This window comes from Fusarium poae, chromosome 4 (genome assembly GCF_019609905.1).
Source record: "Fusarium poae strain DAOMC 252244 chromosome 4, whole genome shotgun sequence".
NCBI classification, from domain to species: domain Eukaryota; kingdom Fungi; phylum Ascomycota; class Sordariomycetes; order Hypocreales; family Nectriaceae; genus Fusarium; species Fusarium poae.
In genome coordinates this window covers 4,697,707-4,715,776 of record NC_058402.1, presented here as the reverse complement: position 1 = coordinate 4,715,776, position 18,070 = coordinate 4,697,707, and the positions used below count along the sequence as shown (strand labels likewise).

Sequence of the window (18,070 nt, the reverse complement as noted above, 5' to 3'; positions counted from 1 at the left end):
CGGGCCTTTACGACAATTGTCATCATGGCTGCTGGTTGACTTCTGATCGGCAGGACTCTTGGCGCTGGGCTGGTACATATTTCAATCAACCTAGCATCATGGTTCACGAATAGACAATATGCTGGGTTGAGCGGTGGCTCTTCCGGGGGCGGGTAAGTCACAATCCCAAGTGTTTGTTTTAATTGACGATTATGCTGGAAGAAAGACAATACTATTTAAACTTATGCTATTATGTTCAATTCTGTCTCAGTTAGTTCAGTGATATCTGAGCTTCATTGTAACTTAATGGTAGAGGCCAATCAGCGCTGTAGAGCTCGGTAATTAGTTAAGCGAAGCCTCGGTTTAATTACACAAGTCCCAATAATGCTGACAGTCATCAAACGTGTTTTCGGAACAAACTCCTTACAAAGTTCCATTTTCGCCAAGAAGCCAAGCCAAGCCAAGCCTTGAGACTCTAAATACGAGGCCTCAATTGTTTGTCTTGGCCAGTTTATGAACATGGGATCATTCCTGCCACGAAACGAATTCCCGGTTGAGGGTCGAGTTAGTGGTTCCATCACCCCCTGTAACACATGGCTAACTAATATCCAACAGACAGTCCTCATCACAGGTGGTTCTCGCGGGCTAGGCTTAGCAGCTGCATGTCAACTTGCAGCCAAAGGCGCAAATGTAGCTATTGGAGCACGAGATCCCCAAGTTCTGAAAGAAGCCCTGGCAGAAGTTCAGAAATCTGCCCGCTCTTCAACCCAGCGCTTTTTCTCACTTACTGCGGACGTGACAAAAGCTACGGAATGTGCAAGGGTAATTGCCGAAGTCACTGCATGGAATAATGATACCCCACCAGATATCGTCTGGTGTTGTAGTGGAAGTGCGCATCCAACCTTGTTTGTCGACACGCCAGTCGAGCAGCTACAAACTATGATGGACAGCAATTACTTTTCCAGTGCTTACATGGCTCATGCTACGCTTAATGCATGGCTAAGGCCTGCTTTGGACGGCGTTGCCAAGAAGAGTGCCGAGTCAAAGTCATTGCCAGCTCGACACATCATTTTCACTGGCTCCTTCGTTTCTTTATACAGCTTTGCTGGTTTTACGCCCTACTCGCCGTCCAAGGCTGCAATTCGATCTCTATCCGATTCTCTATCACAAGAGATGAACTTGTACGCTGGTGCACACCCTGAAGAACCTCGCATCCGCATACACACAGTCTTCCCAGCTACAATGCCGACCAACCCCAGTTGATAATATCACGAATCTCTTATGAAGACGGGAGCAGAATTTGAAGGTCAATTGACTAGATTATTTATACTAAGCCTTTGGCTTTAGGCTTTATTATCTAACTTTTTCTAATAGTTATGCGCTTATAGTCTTAGGCTATAACTAGTATAGTCTTTAGCTATAACTAGAAGATCTTATTAATAATTACTACTTGCTCTTTTAACTATTTAAACTAGGCTTTATATAGTTCTTACTTAAAGGTCTAGTTAATTTTCTCTATAAATATCTTTTTTACTTTTAATAAATTATCCTTTAGCCTTTTTATTAGCTTTTTTTTTAGCTTTTTTAATTTCTTTAGCTTTTTTTCTATTTTAATAAAACTATATATATAGATAAAGTATAAATTATATATAAAGGCTATTAATTTAACTTTAATAAGGCTATTAAGCTTTATAAATATATATAGTTTAATAGTTTCTTTTTATAGTATATTAATCTTATTAAGGGAATTGATAGGGACGCATGATACTTTTACTACGGACGCATGACCTTACGGACGCATGACTTTTTAAGTAATTTAATTGGTTAAAGAAATATTACCCCACTAGTACTTCTGTAATCCCTGCAAGGAACAATCCCACCTAACAATCCTACTACCACTGTAGAAAAGAGGTTATTACTAGGTCTGGTCTTACACAAAAGATATATCAGAGGGATTACGAATTTAATTCTAATATAGGTTATATTTATCTACCTATAATAACTCCCACTGACTTCTCGTTCTTCGCACACTTGCCTGAATTCTCTGTCCACTTGCGCGAACGCCTGTAGTATTCCCAGCCCCAACGTAAATAGTTTCACCCATTGTGGTCCCTTGAGTAGCGATAGTTTCTTGGCTCTTATTCTCCCTTTCTAGGGTTGACTTATTCCGGCTTCCGGGTGGGCGGCCACGCTTTCTCTTTTGGGACCCAGGCGCTTGGGACTGAGATGCTTGGGACTGAGATGCTTGCGGCTGAGATGCTAAGGCCCGACTGCTTTCTTGAGATATTGTAGAAGGTATAAGGTCTGCTGGCACTCCTTGCTTTGTATTCTTTGGCCGCCCTCTAAGAGATGTAGCAATCTTTGGGTCAAGGATCTTTCGATATGGATCTCGAGAGGATGTTTCACGAAGTCGCCAGCGAGGGTGAATATCCCACTTTGTGAAAGCTTTCGTAGAGCATACACGTGAGTGAATTGTATGATAGCATGGTATACCGAGTTCGGTTGAGACAGAGCACTCATCTGTACATGGGTCAAGGGGCCTAGGATTAGGATTCTTTCCAGTAGGCAGTGCCTTACGTGCCTGTCGGTATTGGCTCTTGATAAGCTTCAGACACTTTGATGATGCAAGGGACCGGAGCTCGCCCAAGTAGTCAGAGCTTGACCCAAGGAACTCACGATCTCGAAGAACCTCGTCGTTCCCGCAAGCATCTTTAAAGTCACGCTCTTGATCATGTAGCATGTCCTGCATTGCTTCTACCAACTTGTAAAGATGGCTCATCCCATTCAATAGGTAGCTCTTGATGTTGTTATTGCTTGCCTCTGTACCTGAGGTCACACGGATGCCGTAGTTTGGGTATTTACGAATAAAGCAACGGGCCCATTGAGCACGGACTGGCATGTAGGTGTTAAAAAGATACCGCAGAATAGGGCGTTGATTATCAAACTCCTTACAGAGAGCAATCCATGCTTTCTTATGTACTTCTTCGGTCTCTGCAAAGAGAACCTGCTTCCACATCTGGAGGACCCCCTGATAGGTATGAGGAACCTCAGAGGAGGATTCAGCTGAGACAAGTGCGCGGTCATGCAGAGTTAGAGTAGCTTGGGGTTCGGTAGGTTCATCTACCTCACTAATATCCGGGCTACTGCTATTCTCTGGGTTCTTAACCCACTTCTGCTTTGACCGAAGAAGAACGTTGGAGTTGACATGATGAATGCAGAGCTGCTGCTGGACCCCAGGAAACTGGTCGTCTAAGGCAGCCTTCATTGAGTCATCAAAGTCCGTGATAATGATAGCTGGTTGTCGTATTGAGTGCTCTGATAGAAGAGTGGAAACGCTTTCCGCAAGAAACTGGAATCCCTCTCGTCGTTCATTATCAATAAGACCAAAGGCAGCATTAAATACTGTGCCAAGACAGGTCTGCCCGGTTACTTGGAAGAGTGGGAGCTTGAATCGGTTGGTATTATATGTGTTATCGAGGCTGATTACCTCTGGGAACCGCTTCCACATCCGGATACAATAGGGGAATGTCCAGACAAGGCCTAGAAGACGGCCAGGCTCGTCTGGTGCCCACTTCACAACATAAGGAACTCTTTGCTCATCAAAAAGCTTAAGCAAGGCAGCAGTAGGTGAATAGCCTGCAAGCTTCTCTCGGCTCACTAAAGCCCGAGCATTATAGATATCCCGTTGTGTAAATATTGACTCGGGATGTTGTTCTTCCACGATAGCCCGTATATCCCGCGCTCGAATGCCAACTCGGCGGCTAGTGGATTCGATAGTTGCCTTAACTGGGGAAGTAAGGCGGCGATGAGATGGATGAGCCGATGATATCTCACTTGGAGGATGATTATGGGTGTGATGTTCTGTATCCTGATGTTGACGGAGAAACCATTTACCCTCCTCAAGAGCCTCTGCAATAACTAGCCACTTACACCCACACTTTCGTGACTTCCTCTGACGAAGACCAGAGCCTCTACTTGGTTGAGGATCCCCGTATCGATCACATCGAATAGAATACCGTATCAGCCGTCCCTTATAAGAGTACTTATTATACTTTGCTATACCAAAGCCATGCTCTTTTGCAAAGAGTTGAATGTTCTTATAAAGGGCGTTCTCTGTAGGGGCTGGGTTACCTGGGATTGGAGGATTCGGTATTTCGTCTGGAGGCGGGGACTCGGATTGCTGCGAAGGGGAGCTTTCGATTAGATTAGGTGAAGAGGGAACAGGAACTGAAGAGTGCTGACTTTCGCGAGGAGAGTATGCCGGAGGCGAGCCGTATTCATCAGTATTTAAAGGAGAATAGCCCCATCTTTCCCGCCAGCTGCGTACAGTATCGAAGAACTTAAGGCATTGCCTTGTTATTCGTCGCTCATTACCAATAATATCTCGGACTAGCCCTAAGGCACGCTGGAATTCTACCTCAGGTACCATAGGTACCCGCGTTACTTCCAACGAGCTACGAGGAGAGCCTTGGAAGGGATCGGTTTCTGGTCCAGGAATAGGTACTTGACAAATATTTCGTCGATCTGTTCCACGAGGAAAGTCATTGCGGAGGGTTATTGCATGGTTATATTGGAGCTCGAATGATGACTCGGGTCCGGAACGACGAGGCGATGGTATGGTTGAGAATCGATCAGGGACTGCAGCAAAGATATTATCCAGAGCGTCGGTATCCCCAAACCCATAAGAATCGCTAACACTAGGTGCACTGCTAGTAGGAGAGGTCCATCGGTTATTTCGAGAGGCAGGATAACGCTGATAGGGCGGCGGTGGATTCGTTAAAAGAGGCGGGCGAAAGTTATGCTGTCGGCTTAGCTGGACGCGTTGGCTGCTAAGTCGAGCGCGTTTTCGAGGCGGCTCTGCCGTGTTGAACGACTCAGACTCGGAGTTGTACGATTGGCGGCGCGTAGAGACCATTGTGATGCTAAAGCATTGATATCTGATGATGATGCAGCGTCAACTTCATTAGGAGGTTAGGTTACAAAGGTGATGATCTGCAGTGTTGATGACAACATCAGAATTGTCCTGATTGGCTGATGTATAAGTGTTTATAGGAGGAACAACTGATTAAAGAGGAAGGGTTAAGGTGTACTAACAAATACGGGGCTCGGCCAATTAAAGTGCTTAAAAAGTCATGCGTCCGTAAGGTCATGCGTCCGTAGTAAAAGTATCATGCGTCCCTATCAATTCCCCTTATTAATATCTTTATATTTCTTAATTATTAGCTTAATATTTTTAGATTAAAAGGTTATAAGATAAATATTTTTATTAATAGTTCTTTTTTTAATTAATATTATATTATATAAGACCTATAAAGGTTATTAATTATATTTAATAAGATATAAATTAGAATTAATTAACTCTTAAATTAATATTATAAATTAATTAAATAATAATTATCTTAAATAAGTAATATTATTACTTTATTAATTAATTAAAGTTATAAAAGAAAGAAGTTATTACTATTTATATAGCTTAATAGAAGCTTCTTTTATAAGTTATAGTTAATATTATAGAGTTTATACTATATAAATTATACTTATATTAAAAAACCTAAAGTCTTAAGAGAAACCTTAACTTAATATTTTATTAAAAATTTAATCTATCTAGATAGATTAACCTTTATTAATAACCTTAAAGAAACCAAGAAGATAAAAGCTTAAGCCGTCATAAAAATTAAATGCCGACCAAATCTCTAGATAATGAGAACCGCGTCAAGACAGACGTCACAAAGGCTCTCGAAGAAGGTGATCAAATACTGAAACCTGATGAATGTGCCAGACGTGCGATTGCAGGAATTGAAAGCGGAGAAGAGCTTGTTGCCACGAGCACTATTATCAGACTGGTTATGACTACTGTTATGGGTGGTGCTATCAGAGGTGGGTTTTGGACGGGGTTGATCAATACTATGTTGAGTTGGGTTGTTATGATTGTCATGGTATTTATTCGCTGGGATATGGATGTCAAAGTTAGGAACTGGGGAAAGAAACATGGTGCAACTGGCAAGGCTTCTGAGTAAGATGGCAAAGAGTTACACTACCTATCTCTAGACTTTTACAAGCGGTTACTTTGAATAATCTATTGTTTTTCTGTTGAAATTATCCTTGCAATTGGTCAATTGACTTGATTGAAAATAGAGGCACCAGTTTCACAACTCAATCTGTCTCACAGATATGCATCCTATGAGAGTACAACGAGGGCTGTGTTGGTTGTGAGAGTTCATACTTGACGCAAGTGGCTTGTCGTACAACCATCCATGTTTCACTCAATTGCGAAAACTCGCAATTGTAACCATTGCTTGGTTCGCATGAATTCTTTACCCGAGTCCACAGTTCCCTCTCAGAAATCCCTCAACGTAGGCGCTTCTTATCTTTCGTTTTAGGAATTTCTTTTGGGGGCCAAGAACCTCCCGACATTCAAAGAACCAATGCTTGAGGCCAATCGAACGAGGCTCTGCAAGGGTCGTTAGGCTAACTGCAGACAAACAGTCTTATGTGCATATGCGGAAACAAAACATGTATCCGCGATTGCACAGCCTGCTTGAGGCAGCCATAAGGCAACCTCTTACCAATTGACTTCTCTGACTTGTTGAAGAGCCCACCCCGAAAATGTAGCATTAAATCTTTCTTTCTTCACTGTTTCTTTGACAATTGACCCTTTCACCAGAACACAATGGATCCCTTATCAATTATAGCCAGCATTGCTGGTATAGCGACAGCAGGAGCCCAATTATCAAATACCCTTTTCCGTGTCTACAAAACAGTCCGTCATGCTCCACGAGAGATTCAGGCCGTTGCAATCGAGATGTCAGACTTGTCTATCACACTGGAACATTTGCACGAAATCCTGGAAACAGGGAAACTGCACGCAAAACCATCATTGTTCGATGCTGTCAGACATGTCGTCAAGAACATTGAGGCAACCCAACAAGAGATCTTCAAGATGGTCACGGATAACACCATCATTGTCAGATTAAAATGGCTCAAGGCTGCGAAGTACTTGTCTGAAATTGACAAGCAAAAGGTCACTTTGACGCTGCAGATTACTATCCTTTCTGCAGCCATTTTGGTCAAATCTGAAACTAAGTATGCATGGCAATCATAAGAGAGGGCCTGGAAACATGTCTAACCTTCTTAGATCCTCTTCAGTACATGAAAAAGTCGACAACAGGTTTAGACTACAAGCTGAGAGTCTGATCCAAACTGGCCAAGCATCACTTCAAAGAGACAGCATGCAACAGCGTCAAATACCTCGACCCCCTCCAGAAAGGGCACCAAGTCCACCGGTTCGGACCGCCAAAAGACTCCCAAGTCCAGTCCGCCAGTCCTCTATCCCTGGTCATGTACGGCCTGAAGAGCTATATGGCCAGTCGAGCACGGCTGGAGATAACCTTGATGTTCCAAAACAAGACGAGGAAACCAACTCCGCTATGGTCAGGCGCGAAATGACGCGCGAAAGTACACGCCCACCTGTCAATGTCCATGCTACGTCTGAAGACGACACACAGGTAGACTATGGAGAGGATTGGGGATATCAAAACAACCGCGGAAGAACAGAAGGCTATGATCCACTCGCTGGCCGAGTTGCTCAATTTGGGCACCAGTTTCATTTGCAAGGCGACGCAGCCACATTCCTGTATAAACTCGTCTTCATGACAGAGATGGTGAAGCATGGAACGACCCCTAAAGTTCCAAGTTCTTCTGGCGCCACTCGAGGGGGCTTGCATACTGAATCGTATTACTCCGATGATGACTATTCAGATGCGGATGGCTTTCATACAGGAAATGATTCAAACTATGGGGATGAAACGAACGTCCCTGAAAGGTATGTGTATCGAAGGCCCGAGGAGCCTGCAAGAGTGGTCAACCAACTCCTTCTAGCCTGGACGTCTCTGAGCCAGAGTGAGATTGAGAAAGGTATTGCGGATGAGCAGCCAACCACAACACAAAACTCTTCTTCCAAGCATGCCTATGTTGAGAGTGATGATGAAAGCGAAGACGACGATGTGAAGATTTCACAGGGAAGAAGCAACTGGCCCCACCGAGTAAGTCATGTATACCTATCCTGAGCGAGAATAGCCATATTCTTACAATTCTCCAGGAAGAAGACTCAGTGCCTTCTCCGAATTATATGGGTCAAAGGGAAGAGACACTTTTATTAGGTGATTTTCAAGGTATAAGTCCTAAAGTATATATATAAAATTAATTTATAAAAAAATATAGTTTTTAAACCTAGATATTAATATAGATCTAGTCTAAAGATATATATTATAATTTATAAAATTAAAATTATAATAATTATTATAAAAGCTTTTATTTTTTTTAAAAATTAATTATTAAATATTTCTTTATTAATATTAATATTAATAAAATTATATAATTATATAATTATTATATAAAATAATAAACTTTAAAGTCTTTATTAATTTTAATTATATATTAAATTAAAAAATTATTTATAAAAACTTAGCCTTTATAATTAATTATATTTTTAAAGAAAAATATTTAATAAAATTATTTAATAATTATAATTATTTTTAATATAATATTTTTATTAATATTTAAAATTAAAATATTATTAATATAATTAATAATTAAATTATTATTTTTATTATTTTTAATTATAATACTTTTAATTATATAATTAATTATTAAATTAATAAATTAAAATTTAAATTTTTATTATATAAAGAGAAAAAAGCCTTAAAGGCTTTTTATAAAATAAAATAAAATAATAATATTAATATATTAAAAAGTAAAATACTTTAAATAAAATTATTTTTTAATCTTTAGAATAATTTTTAATAAAAAAAATAAATTATTAATAATTTATAAAATATTTAATAAAAATAATAATATTCTATAAAAAGTTTATTAAATTAGAATTTATTATATTAAGAATCCTATAAAGTTAAAAAAAGAAAGTTTTAATAAAAAAAAGAAAAAGCTTATAATTAATATTATAGCTTTTAATACGATAAAATTTAACACAATAGGGGAAGAGATACCACGGGCAAATAGTCCTCGCCATGTCAAGTTTCGTCCTCTCGAGCAGACTAATATGCAAGGACCCCAAGAGTATGACAACTTTCAGTCTGGGACAACCGCTCCGTACGACCCACGTATGGCACCGTTCAACCATCAACAGCCTAACCACCAGCTCTACGATCCATGGGGTTACCCGTATGCAGCTCCAGCTTGGCAGCCTCTAACAACACCGCCTCAACCATCTGTAGAAAATGTTATCCCACAAGAGCTACCTCCCAAAGAATCCCCAAAGCCCAAGTTTCAAAAACCGCATGTCGTTGTGCTCCCACAAGCAGATGCGGCCGATTCAGAAATCGGCACTTTGACACCCAAGCTTGACGTTTCGCCATGTCTGAAGATGAGCATTCTTAGGCAGAGTGATGATGCTGTTTGGAATTCGGACGATTATAATTCCAAGAACAATATACCTGGAAAATCAATTATGGGGACGCTTATCGGGGACAAGACAGCCAGAAACCCCCATGGCCTGGATCTAGCACATACTTTGATCAAAGGTCAGGATATGAAACTCATATACATACGAGGGAATGGTGAGTTTGCAAACAATGATATTATCTCAGACTACTAACATCAGAACAGATCTAGGAGAAACGTGGTTTATCAACGAACAACCAGTCTTCCTGCAATTCTTCCATTGTGCCTATCTTCCACAGTTCTATCCTGCGAAAGAATCTGATCTTACGGCTATGAAGCAAGAGTACGTAGCCGTAGGAGAGGAATGGGCCAGTGTCGAGGCTCTCAATCAGTTGGGGCTGTCTGTCAAAGGAAGAGAAGAAGGCAGGGTACTGTTGGATCCAAGTACAACATGGGTAAGTTTGAACCTGTACGTGATTTTCAGCCTATCTAACTATTTGTAGTCCATGGTTAAAGAACTTGCCATCACAACACTGCAACTAAGAAGCATGCGGCAACGACGCAGTTACACATCGACCTTCTACAACTCGATAGACACTTTTCGACAGAAGCACTGCAGAGCAATTCCGGAGCCGTTAGTTGTAGCTGAATACCCCAATAGCCCGCATCGCCTTGCATCGGAGTCCCAGACAAGGATAGATCTTGGAGGCGAGAAAGCCGACATCTTCAAGTTCTTGGTGAAAGAAGAAGAGAACATGGAGGAAATCGCCACAAGTCAAAAGAAAGAAACAAAGGACACTCGGTCACAGCTCGCCATAACACCGCCACCTTCACCACAACAGCCTTTTCCTCCTGAAATTGATACAAGTGATATGGGTTCGACATTTACTTCAAGATCACGCTTCTCCAGGTTCATGAAACGCTATACATCTGGGCGTAAGCATGATCGATTGTCACCGCCACTACAGGGTCATGGTTCGAAAAGCAGCGACAGTGAACCAGTGGTAGAGGAGTTAGAAAACAATGATAAGAGACCAGCGACACCGGCGGACTCTGGAGTTGGAAGCTCGATTAAATGAGTTTTCTCGTATTAGAAGGGAGGATCCCCAATCTAAGGGATGTCTATGTAATGATATGTTCAATGATGTATAAGTAAACTGTTTCCAATTATTCATTCGCCCTTGTAGAAAGGGTAGTCAGTATAACCAGCAGCGTTATCCTCAAAAGGCCCATAAAAGGTAGACCGATCATAAGGTTGCAGAGGCCACCCGTTCCGCAACCTCTCAACCAAATCAGGGTTGCTAATAAAGTATCGTCCATAAATCATACCATCGTATTTACCACTCTCAACAACTCCCCAAGAGTTGATATCGTTAAAACCACCAGCCGAAAAGAAGGGAGTGCCTGCAAAGATGTTTCGGAACAGTGATAGGTCAACAGTGGGAAGACCCCAGGATCCAAGGAACTGCTGCTTCTCGGCTTCGGAGAAGATCTGCTCGTAACGAGGCTCAACAAAGCTAACGTATGAAAGCTGAGGGAATCGACTCTTGAGCTCTCGGCACAAGTGTCCCCATGTCTCGACTCGCTTTTCACCGCGAGCTTGGTTAAATAGACCAAATGGTGTAAGACGAATAGCCAAGTTGTCCTGTCCAACAGTCTTGGCTAACTCGTCCATAAGCTCGAGGACAAAGTTGCATCTCTTCTCCTCCGAGCCACCGTAGTGGTCCGTTCGCTTGTTAATGTTGGAAGAGAGGAACTGCTCAGGCAAGTAACCATTTCCACCATGGACTTCAACGCCGTCGAAGCCAGCCTCTAGCGCATTCTTGGCAGCGTTGACGTAGTCACCGATAGTGCTCTTGATCTTCTCGACTGTCATCTCCACAGGGGGGTAGTCTGCGAGTTTAACGGGTGTGGAAGTATGAGGAGGAGGGTAGGCAAAGGTCTCGTTGGGGTCGTCCCATGGTGTAGCGGAGGGGGCCACGATGGGTGTGCCGGTCAGCTGGGGAATGTTTGCACGGCCAGAGTGCCAGAGCTGAGCGTAGATGTAACCGCCCTTAGCGTGAACGGCGTCAACAACCTTCTTCCAGCTTTGGACCTGCTCTGGGAGGAAGATTCCAGGGACTCCTGGCATACAGTTGCCCTAGTGTTTGTTAGTTTTATGGAAAACGGTCCCACCATTGAGGTTAAACGTACCTCTAGTGAGGGAGGGAGACCCTCAGAAATGATAAGACCGCCATCAGTAGCTCGCTGAGAGTAATACTCGGCAATCAGATCATTGGGAAGCCAAACTCGGTTAGGGTTTTCGGGAGTCGATTCGGGGTTCAGCGGAGTTCCTCTGTTTCGGGTAAGAGGAGCATGAACGATTCTGTGCTTGAGATGGATCTTGCCATTGGCAATGTCGAGAGGAGTGAAGAGCTTGGAGTTAGCTCCCGCGTCAAAGATGTCGCCCATGGTGAGGATGAAGTGATGATGCAGATAGTATAGTGATAGTGATGACAGCAGTATGTAGCCGAGATTCAAGTATGGAAGAGAGGAGAACTTTTGTAGTGCCAAGTTATTTAATTTTCTCAAGAGTTAGTGATCTACGACCGGCTGTCAAGGTCGGATATACACATCTACAGTGCAAGCTAAGAACAGGGTCTAATTAACGGAGGAAACTACTAGCATTGTTTCATAAACTAAATGCAAGCCCTTGAACTAATACCCTTGGCTCCATAGACTCAACTAAACAACTTGTCAATCTCGATACTTTGCCTCGCCTGCTCTGTAGAGGCAAAAGACTCGGCATTATTACAAGTCAAGCGAACCTATCATGTCGACAAGTCGATATAGCATTGTAATGCTTCGACGTCATACTCTGCACTGGCTCATGGTTCAGCCGATGTAACATGAACGATTCGATACTTGTCGATTCTTCCGTTCCTGTGCCAATCAAGTCATCACCAAAAACTCTTCACCTTTTTGTCCGTTGTCCCTAGTCCCTGGTATTAAGAGGGGCTTATCTTACCGATTACGACACTGACATGCTGTGGATACACGACCCATAGAAAAAAAAACGTGGACATGCAGGGGAACTCCATCATTTTCTCTTTTTTCTTTCGTCTCTTGCAGCAATATTTGTCATGAATCTGGGGGCACAACTTGGACTGCATCCGAATTAGTATAGCTTGAGTAGATAGATATATCTCAGATATCTGCATAAACCCAAACGTCATACGAGACTCGACGCCACGCATCTACACCATCTTGGCATTGTATATCCGATCGAATAATGTCATCGGAAGGGCCGGACGATACAACGTCGTCTCCACCGCCGAGACTTCACTAGAGCGGTGACTGGACCACTTCTCTGACCGCACGGTCTCATTCAATTACTCGCATCTGTCAAGTTGAGTGGCGTATCTGACGGATGTCGTGTTTCCCGTGATAAAACCGAAGAGTGCAGATCTTGTTTTGAGACACGGTTTGTTAACCGACAGCCTATATTACAGTCTCCTTGACCAATAAGATATGCGGCTCTCGCGAGGCTTGAAGTTCTCGGAGTATATGCGCCGTCGACAAGGATCTAGTCTCGTCTCTGCTTAATATTCTGGCCTGTATCTGGGTAACAGCAGAGTAAAGGGAGAGCAAGGTGTAGTACCTTCCCAACACAGGATCCTCCTGGTTATCGCATCACCCAAATCACGCGAGTCCCCGTCTATCGTACAAAACCACCACCAGGCAACAGTTCAGCCCTGAATATGTAGTCGCTGTCTTTCATTCAGTACTTCCCCATACTGAAGACCCTATCCTGAAACCACTCTAAAGGAGTCCCCATCTACCACATGGAAAGACATACAATACAAGGTCGTCACGGAAATACCACAAATAAAGCGGAAAATTAGACTCCCTTCAGAATGTTACCCTTGTCCATGTTTCCTCATCTCTAGATCCTTCTCGTGACCCCTTCCCCCTGAATGATCTACTCGCCACTCCGCTTGAGTTACCGTGACGAGAGCACTCTACAGGCTGCCATGTCAGCCAAGACACAGGGGCCAATGGGAAACATATTGCACCATTGAGGCGACATTTGATTCAATGCTAAAACGTGTCAGAGCTATATGGAAATGCATCAAAACCTTAGCATTGGCATGTGATGTGCCTGACTACGTGACGGTGCTGCAACCCTTCAGTCCATGTCGCATGTACCATCCTCTCCGCATTGGCTAGTGTTGTTCGTTTAGAGTAGTTTTTCTTTAGCGGAACAACTTCTCTCTGACACTTGCTGAACTAAGAAATGATTCACATTTATTTCCCCTTTACTCCCTGACCCTTGTTTCCCTGGTGGCATGAACATGACAAGCAGTGCGAATAAACATAAGACAAGTGGTTCATTTCTTTCACTACTCTATGAGTTTGTTCTTGTATAGTTTTCAGCCTTCTTTTTTATTCTTTTTCTTTACCGGGCTTCGTATTCACAATGAGCTTTCCTGGTGCTGCGCCTCCTCCCTCTGGCGTTGAGCCGAATATGGAGAATCCGGCTGATGTTCTCTGGACAATTAATTATCTCACCCAAGTTCTTACCCTTGTTTTCACAACGGGATTTGTTGCAACGCGTTTTTATGCAAAGTATAAAGTTATAGGGGGAGGCATGTCACGAGAGGATGGTGAGTGCTTCGGTCACGGTGTTGAAGTATGTACTAACTGACACGACTTAGTTGCCACGTATGTTTCTTTTATCTTGATGGTTGGGTACTGTGTCACTGCTCTTATAGGTATGTATCCCGGGTTCTATTCCAGAAATAATTGCTGATGCGCCTTAGGAGGACAATATGGCATGGGTCACAACCAGTGGGAAGTCAGTCCAAAAGATCTAACCTCTTTCTTGAAGGTGAGTTGTGTCTCTAAACTTGCTCATGTACACTGCTAACAAAACACCAGTGCGGATATGCAGCTACAATCTTCTACGCCCCAATGGCTTTGGGCGTCAAGCTCTCCCTCCTATTCATAACCATCCGCGTCTTCGGTACTGTTCACAGAAAGACCACAATCGGAATCTACATCTTTATCGCCATGCTAGTCGCATACTATGTGTCCGGCTTTTTCATCAAGATATTTATCTGCAGGCCCATCAGCTCATACTGGATGGGAGACATGGAGAAATGTCTTGACCAGAACGCCATCATTACCGCTGATGCTATCATCAGTGTCGTAAGCGATCTGGCAATTCTGTTCCTACCTACGCCGCTCACCTGGTCATTGCAGCTTTCCATGAGGAAGAGACTGCGTGTCATTGGTATTCTCTGTGCGGGAGGTGTTGCTACAGGCTTTAGTATATATCGGTTGGCAATGATTCTCAATGCTCGAGACTCTACTAATCAGACTCTTGTTTTTACCAAAGTCATTCTCTCCGGGTACGCAGTCTCCTTTCAACCCTACTAGAATCATTCTAACATCTTGTAGTAACGCAGAAGCTGGCATCGGTCTGATATGCGCTTGCCTCCCCTCAATAAGCGCACTTCTTGTTCGACGCAACGGTTACGCTTCTCACGGATATCAGAGTTCTGGACCGGCTGATATCAGCAGACACGGCGAGATTATGATGACGCGGTCATATCAGGTTGAAACGAGCAAGAAGGTGCAACAGGATCCGTTCCACCTTGGAAATGACGAAGCTGGGTTAATTGCAAGCATACAAGCAAATTCTAAGAGCAACTGTTCAAGCCGGGCCAGGACTCCAGAATCAGCATGAGTGCAGAGTATGGCACCGCGAGTATTATGGTATAGCAACACAATAATGATAATAATAATTAACAGCATTGAACATTAATCTCTACATATGCACAGCCCATCTTTTAGATAGGACGATTTCCCTCCAAAATCATCAAAGATCTACTGTATTTAAACTTGATGAAGCCACATCAGCAGAAGTTCAAATTATCTTGACCACTCATAGGTTTTTCAGATGCAAGGATCTTACTATCAAGCTCGTAGTATACGGCTGCACTCCCTTTGGCATACTAGGATAGATAGTTATTAAACTTGACCAGAATCCCAACGTTGTAGACCGGGCCTAGATTGTCTGGTAAGACGTTTATGGAGTCGAAAACGTGGATCATATAGTGAAAATACACAAGTGCCAAGTTTCCAACACGAAGACCCGGAATCTATGGTGAAAGAGCCCGAGCTGTGAATTAGTCTGAAGATAAACAAATCTAAACTCAACACTATATCTGTATGTACACCGTTCGTATTGTGAATTGTTTTGATATTATTATAGAATATTTGTGGTCTACCAACGTTTTATACGGCGACTTCATTCAGACTGAAATCCCCATCAGATCGCTGATAAGAGTTAGTACTCTTGTTATCCATCTGCTTCATATGGACCAGATACGTCTCATCATCGTATCCATACTGCACGTCGTATGTTCGGTCGCAAGTGATACCAGAAGGGTCAATGCCCGGTCGATATTGAGAGTCCTTGCCAATCCTCGTAACGGAAACGATACGCTCCGGTCGCAGATTGATAACCTTGGCGGCGCAATCCTCGTATTTCACTGGGCTGCTTTCGGTGCCCAAAGACTTTCCGTTCTTGCCACTGCCGTACTTGAGATATCGCTTAGATGTGCCGAGCAACTTGGGACACAGACGGGAGAACATGATGCGAAGTGAAGGCATGCATGCACACCAGATACCGACGTTGATTTCGATGGTGGACCATTTTGACATGGCGAGGTATTCCCAAGACGCGTTATTGGTGTGGCTCATGCCAGCTACAATGGTAGCGTAGAGGCGGAGGATACTCATGATTGTGACGCTATGGACAGATGTTAGATGACTACTCGTCAAAGATGTGCGTGCAGGTTATACCCACAAGATACCAACACTAAACATGCCACCAACAAGCAGCTTCTTGCCCCAACCCATATTCATCTTCTTTAGCTGAGAAATCGGGATAGCCATGATCCAAAAGTCCATAGCAATATTAATTGCACCATTAGACCATGTGATACCGTTGATACTGGCACAACTGCCCTCATGCTCCATATCCCACTTGGTCCAAAAGTAGCTAATAGGCCTACACTGGAAAATGGCGAGGAAAATATACATGATACCGACTGTAATCGTTATTCCTGTGGTTATCCAGAGGATCTTTCGTACATTCTCGCTGGGGAAAATTCTAAGGAAGAAGAATATCATGGTAAGTTTCAAAAACGCCTGATCTGCAAAGTAAAATACAGCCATAACATAGAACCAGCGCCCGAAATCTGTGATTTGGGTTGGTGTAAGAGTCCAAAGGTCCCTTCCGAAACCGGAATTTCCAAGGCCATACGTGTTAATAGTGATGCAGGCGATCGAGATGAGCATTGTGATAAGCATAAAAAGATCGTCCAAGCCGAGGGGAACTTTGTAGGCAATTTTTGTAATATATCGCAACAGACAGAAGATGCCTGAGATGACTCCCATTGTGTCGTTGAGTGAGACGAAGGGGGCCTGGCCGTTTCGGACAGGCGCGCCACAGAATGTCATTGTCGTGTTCTTTGTGGCTATTGGATTATAAGTGGATGGACAATTAGGAATGATTATAGAATAAGTTACATACACAGGGCTTCTGTAACGGTGCAGTTAGACAGGACGCATATCTCGACTTGTTGCTGAAGTTCTGTATTCATGCATGTGCACTGCACATCCTCAAGTTCACATGTTGATGTTAACAAATTTGTTATCAGACATTTTGCCTGTTAATTGTCAGTCATCATGTACAACGGTGTCAAGAATCATCAAACTTACCGCACATTTGGGCAAAGTAGACAAGACAGCAGTAGCCTTATCGTCAAAGGTCAAAGCCATAGGCAAGGCCACGAGGCCAGCCAAGAACGTACGCAGCAGCCTCATGATAAAACAAAATGTTTCACAAAACAATAAAAGGAATGAGTGGATGGATACAAAGACAAACAAAAGAAACACCACGTCAAGATTCGGTTCTCGAAACGAGACATGAATTTACATTTGCTAATGTACCGTTTTCCGATATATAGTGGAAGTCAAAAAACAAAACAACCAGTAACATCAATCTTGGAAGGCAAACGTTTGTTCAAAAGGAAACTAGAAATTCAGAGCCCCGTCGGAGTGGCTACGAAGGGAATAAACGCCATATATTAGAACGGCCCCGTGGCATGATTTAGCTTGTGTGATCAGACGTGCACAGATGGAAAGTATGGAACAGTCGTGCGGAACGATAGCGTGATGGCCCGCTCTGTCCTCCAGGAGCTAACATGTTAGAAGCAAACTAAGGGTGGTCAAAAGAACACTAGACTCTAGGTATGGAATTGTAGGTACTTTTTTCCATGTTTCCTTCCAAAGGTAGTTCTCCGTATTAAGAAAAGAAAAGAAAAGGAAACACAAAGAATAAACATTCAACGCTGGACCATACCGATATCAGACATATTTCGATACTCCATAACAGAATCAACATGTCATAAACTGAGATGAAGCTATCACGAGATATGTTTCCAGAACCTGTTATACAGTATTCCGAATCATTTTCGTTTCTCCCTGGACTCCATTTGGCAAGTCGTATAATATGTCAATTGTGCATGCAGATGCAACTATCAACTTTGTCAAGAACGAGATTTGGTTTAATTCCTACAGCCGACGATATCGCCATTATTCACAAGATTAGGACTCGGGCCATCAGAGTCAAGTCCCA

At 42.9% G+C, this 18,070-nt stretch overlaps 7 protein-coding genes across 7 annotated transcripts; 4 read left to right on the top strand and 3 right to left on the bottom strand.

Moving 5' to 3' along the window:
• Nucleotides 1–498: 498 nt before the first annotated feature.
• On the top strand, nucleotides 499–1,242 carry FPOAC1_011627 (uncharacterized protein; the record flags this gene model as incomplete). Its single annotated transcript, XM_044855998.1, has 2 exons — nucleotides 499–543; nucleotides 595–1,242. 2 exons carry the CDS (start codon nucleotides 499–501, stop codon nucleotides 1,240–1,242), a joined length of 693 nt encoding a protein of 230 aa, XP_044703311.1.
• A 4,415-nt stretch (nucleotides 1,243–5,657) lies between these two features.
• On the top strand, nucleotides 5,658–5,996 carry FPOAC1_011626 (uncharacterized protein; the record flags this gene model as incomplete). The annotated part of the gene is made up of 1 exon (XM_044855997.1): nucleotides 5,658–5,996. One exon carries the CDS (start codon nucleotides 5,658–5,660, stop codon nucleotides 5,994–5,996), a length of 339 nt encoding a protein of 112 aa, XP_044703310.1.
• Nucleotides 5,997–6,649: 653 nt separating this feature from the next.
• On the top strand, nucleotides 6,650–10,457 carry FPOAC1_011625 (uncharacterized protein; the record flags this gene model as incomplete). The annotated part of the gene is made up of 6 exons (XM_044855996.1): nucleotides 6,650–7,062; nucleotides 7,115–8,021; nucleotides 8,078–8,150; nucleotides 8,973–9,554; nucleotides 9,604–9,833; nucleotides 9,882–10,457. The coding sequence occupies 6 exons, from the start codon at nucleotides 6,650–6,652 to the stop codon at nucleotides 10,455–10,457; spliced, it is 2,781 nt and encodes a 926-aa protein (XP_044703309.1).
• Nucleotides 10,458–10,549: 92 nt separating this feature from the next.
• Nucleotides 10,550–11,829, bottom strand: FPOAC1_011624 (uncharacterized protein; the record flags this gene model as incomplete). The annotated part of the gene is made up of 2 exons (XM_044855995.1): nucleotides 10,550–11,518; nucleotides 11,572–11,829. 2 exons carry the CDS (start codon nucleotides 11,827–11,829, stop codon nucleotides 10,550–10,552), a joined length of 1,227 nt encoding a protein of 408 aa, XP_044703308.1.
• Nucleotides 11,830–12,098: 269 nt separating this feature from the next.
• FPOAC1_011623 (uncharacterized protein) lies at nucleotides 12,099–12,530 on the bottom strand (the record flags this gene model as incomplete). The annotated part of the gene is made up of 3 exons (XM_044855994.1): nucleotides 12,099–12,102; nucleotides 12,186–12,300; nucleotides 12,386–12,530. The coding sequence occupies 3 exons, from the start codon at nucleotides 12,528–12,530 to the stop codon at nucleotides 12,099–12,101; spliced, it is 264 nt and encodes an 87-aa protein (XP_044703307.1).
• Nucleotides 12,531–13,837: 1,307 nt separating this feature from the next.
• On the top strand, nucleotides 13,838–15,109 carry FPOAC1_011622 (uncharacterized protein; the record flags this gene model as incomplete). Its single annotated transcript, XM_044855993.1, has 5 exons — nucleotides 13,838–14,024; nucleotides 14,076–14,132; nucleotides 14,181–14,248; nucleotides 14,299–14,771; nucleotides 14,821–15,109. The coding sequence occupies 5 exons, from the start codon at nucleotides 13,838–13,840 to the stop codon at nucleotides 15,107–15,109; spliced, it is 1,074 nt and encodes a 357-aa protein (XP_044703306.1).
• A 551-nt stretch (nucleotides 15,110–15,660) lies between these two features.
• FPOAC1_011621 (uncharacterized protein) lies at nucleotides 15,661–17,256 on the bottom strand (the record flags this gene model as incomplete). Its single annotated transcript, XM_044855992.1, has 4 exons — nucleotides 15,661–16,177; nucleotides 16,235–16,907; nucleotides 16,964–17,099; nucleotides 17,152–17,256. 4 exons carry the CDS (start codon nucleotides 17,254–17,256, stop codon nucleotides 15,661–15,663), a joined length of 1,431 nt encoding a protein of 476 aa, XP_044703305.1.
• Nucleotides 17,257–18,070: the final 814 nt, after the last annotated feature.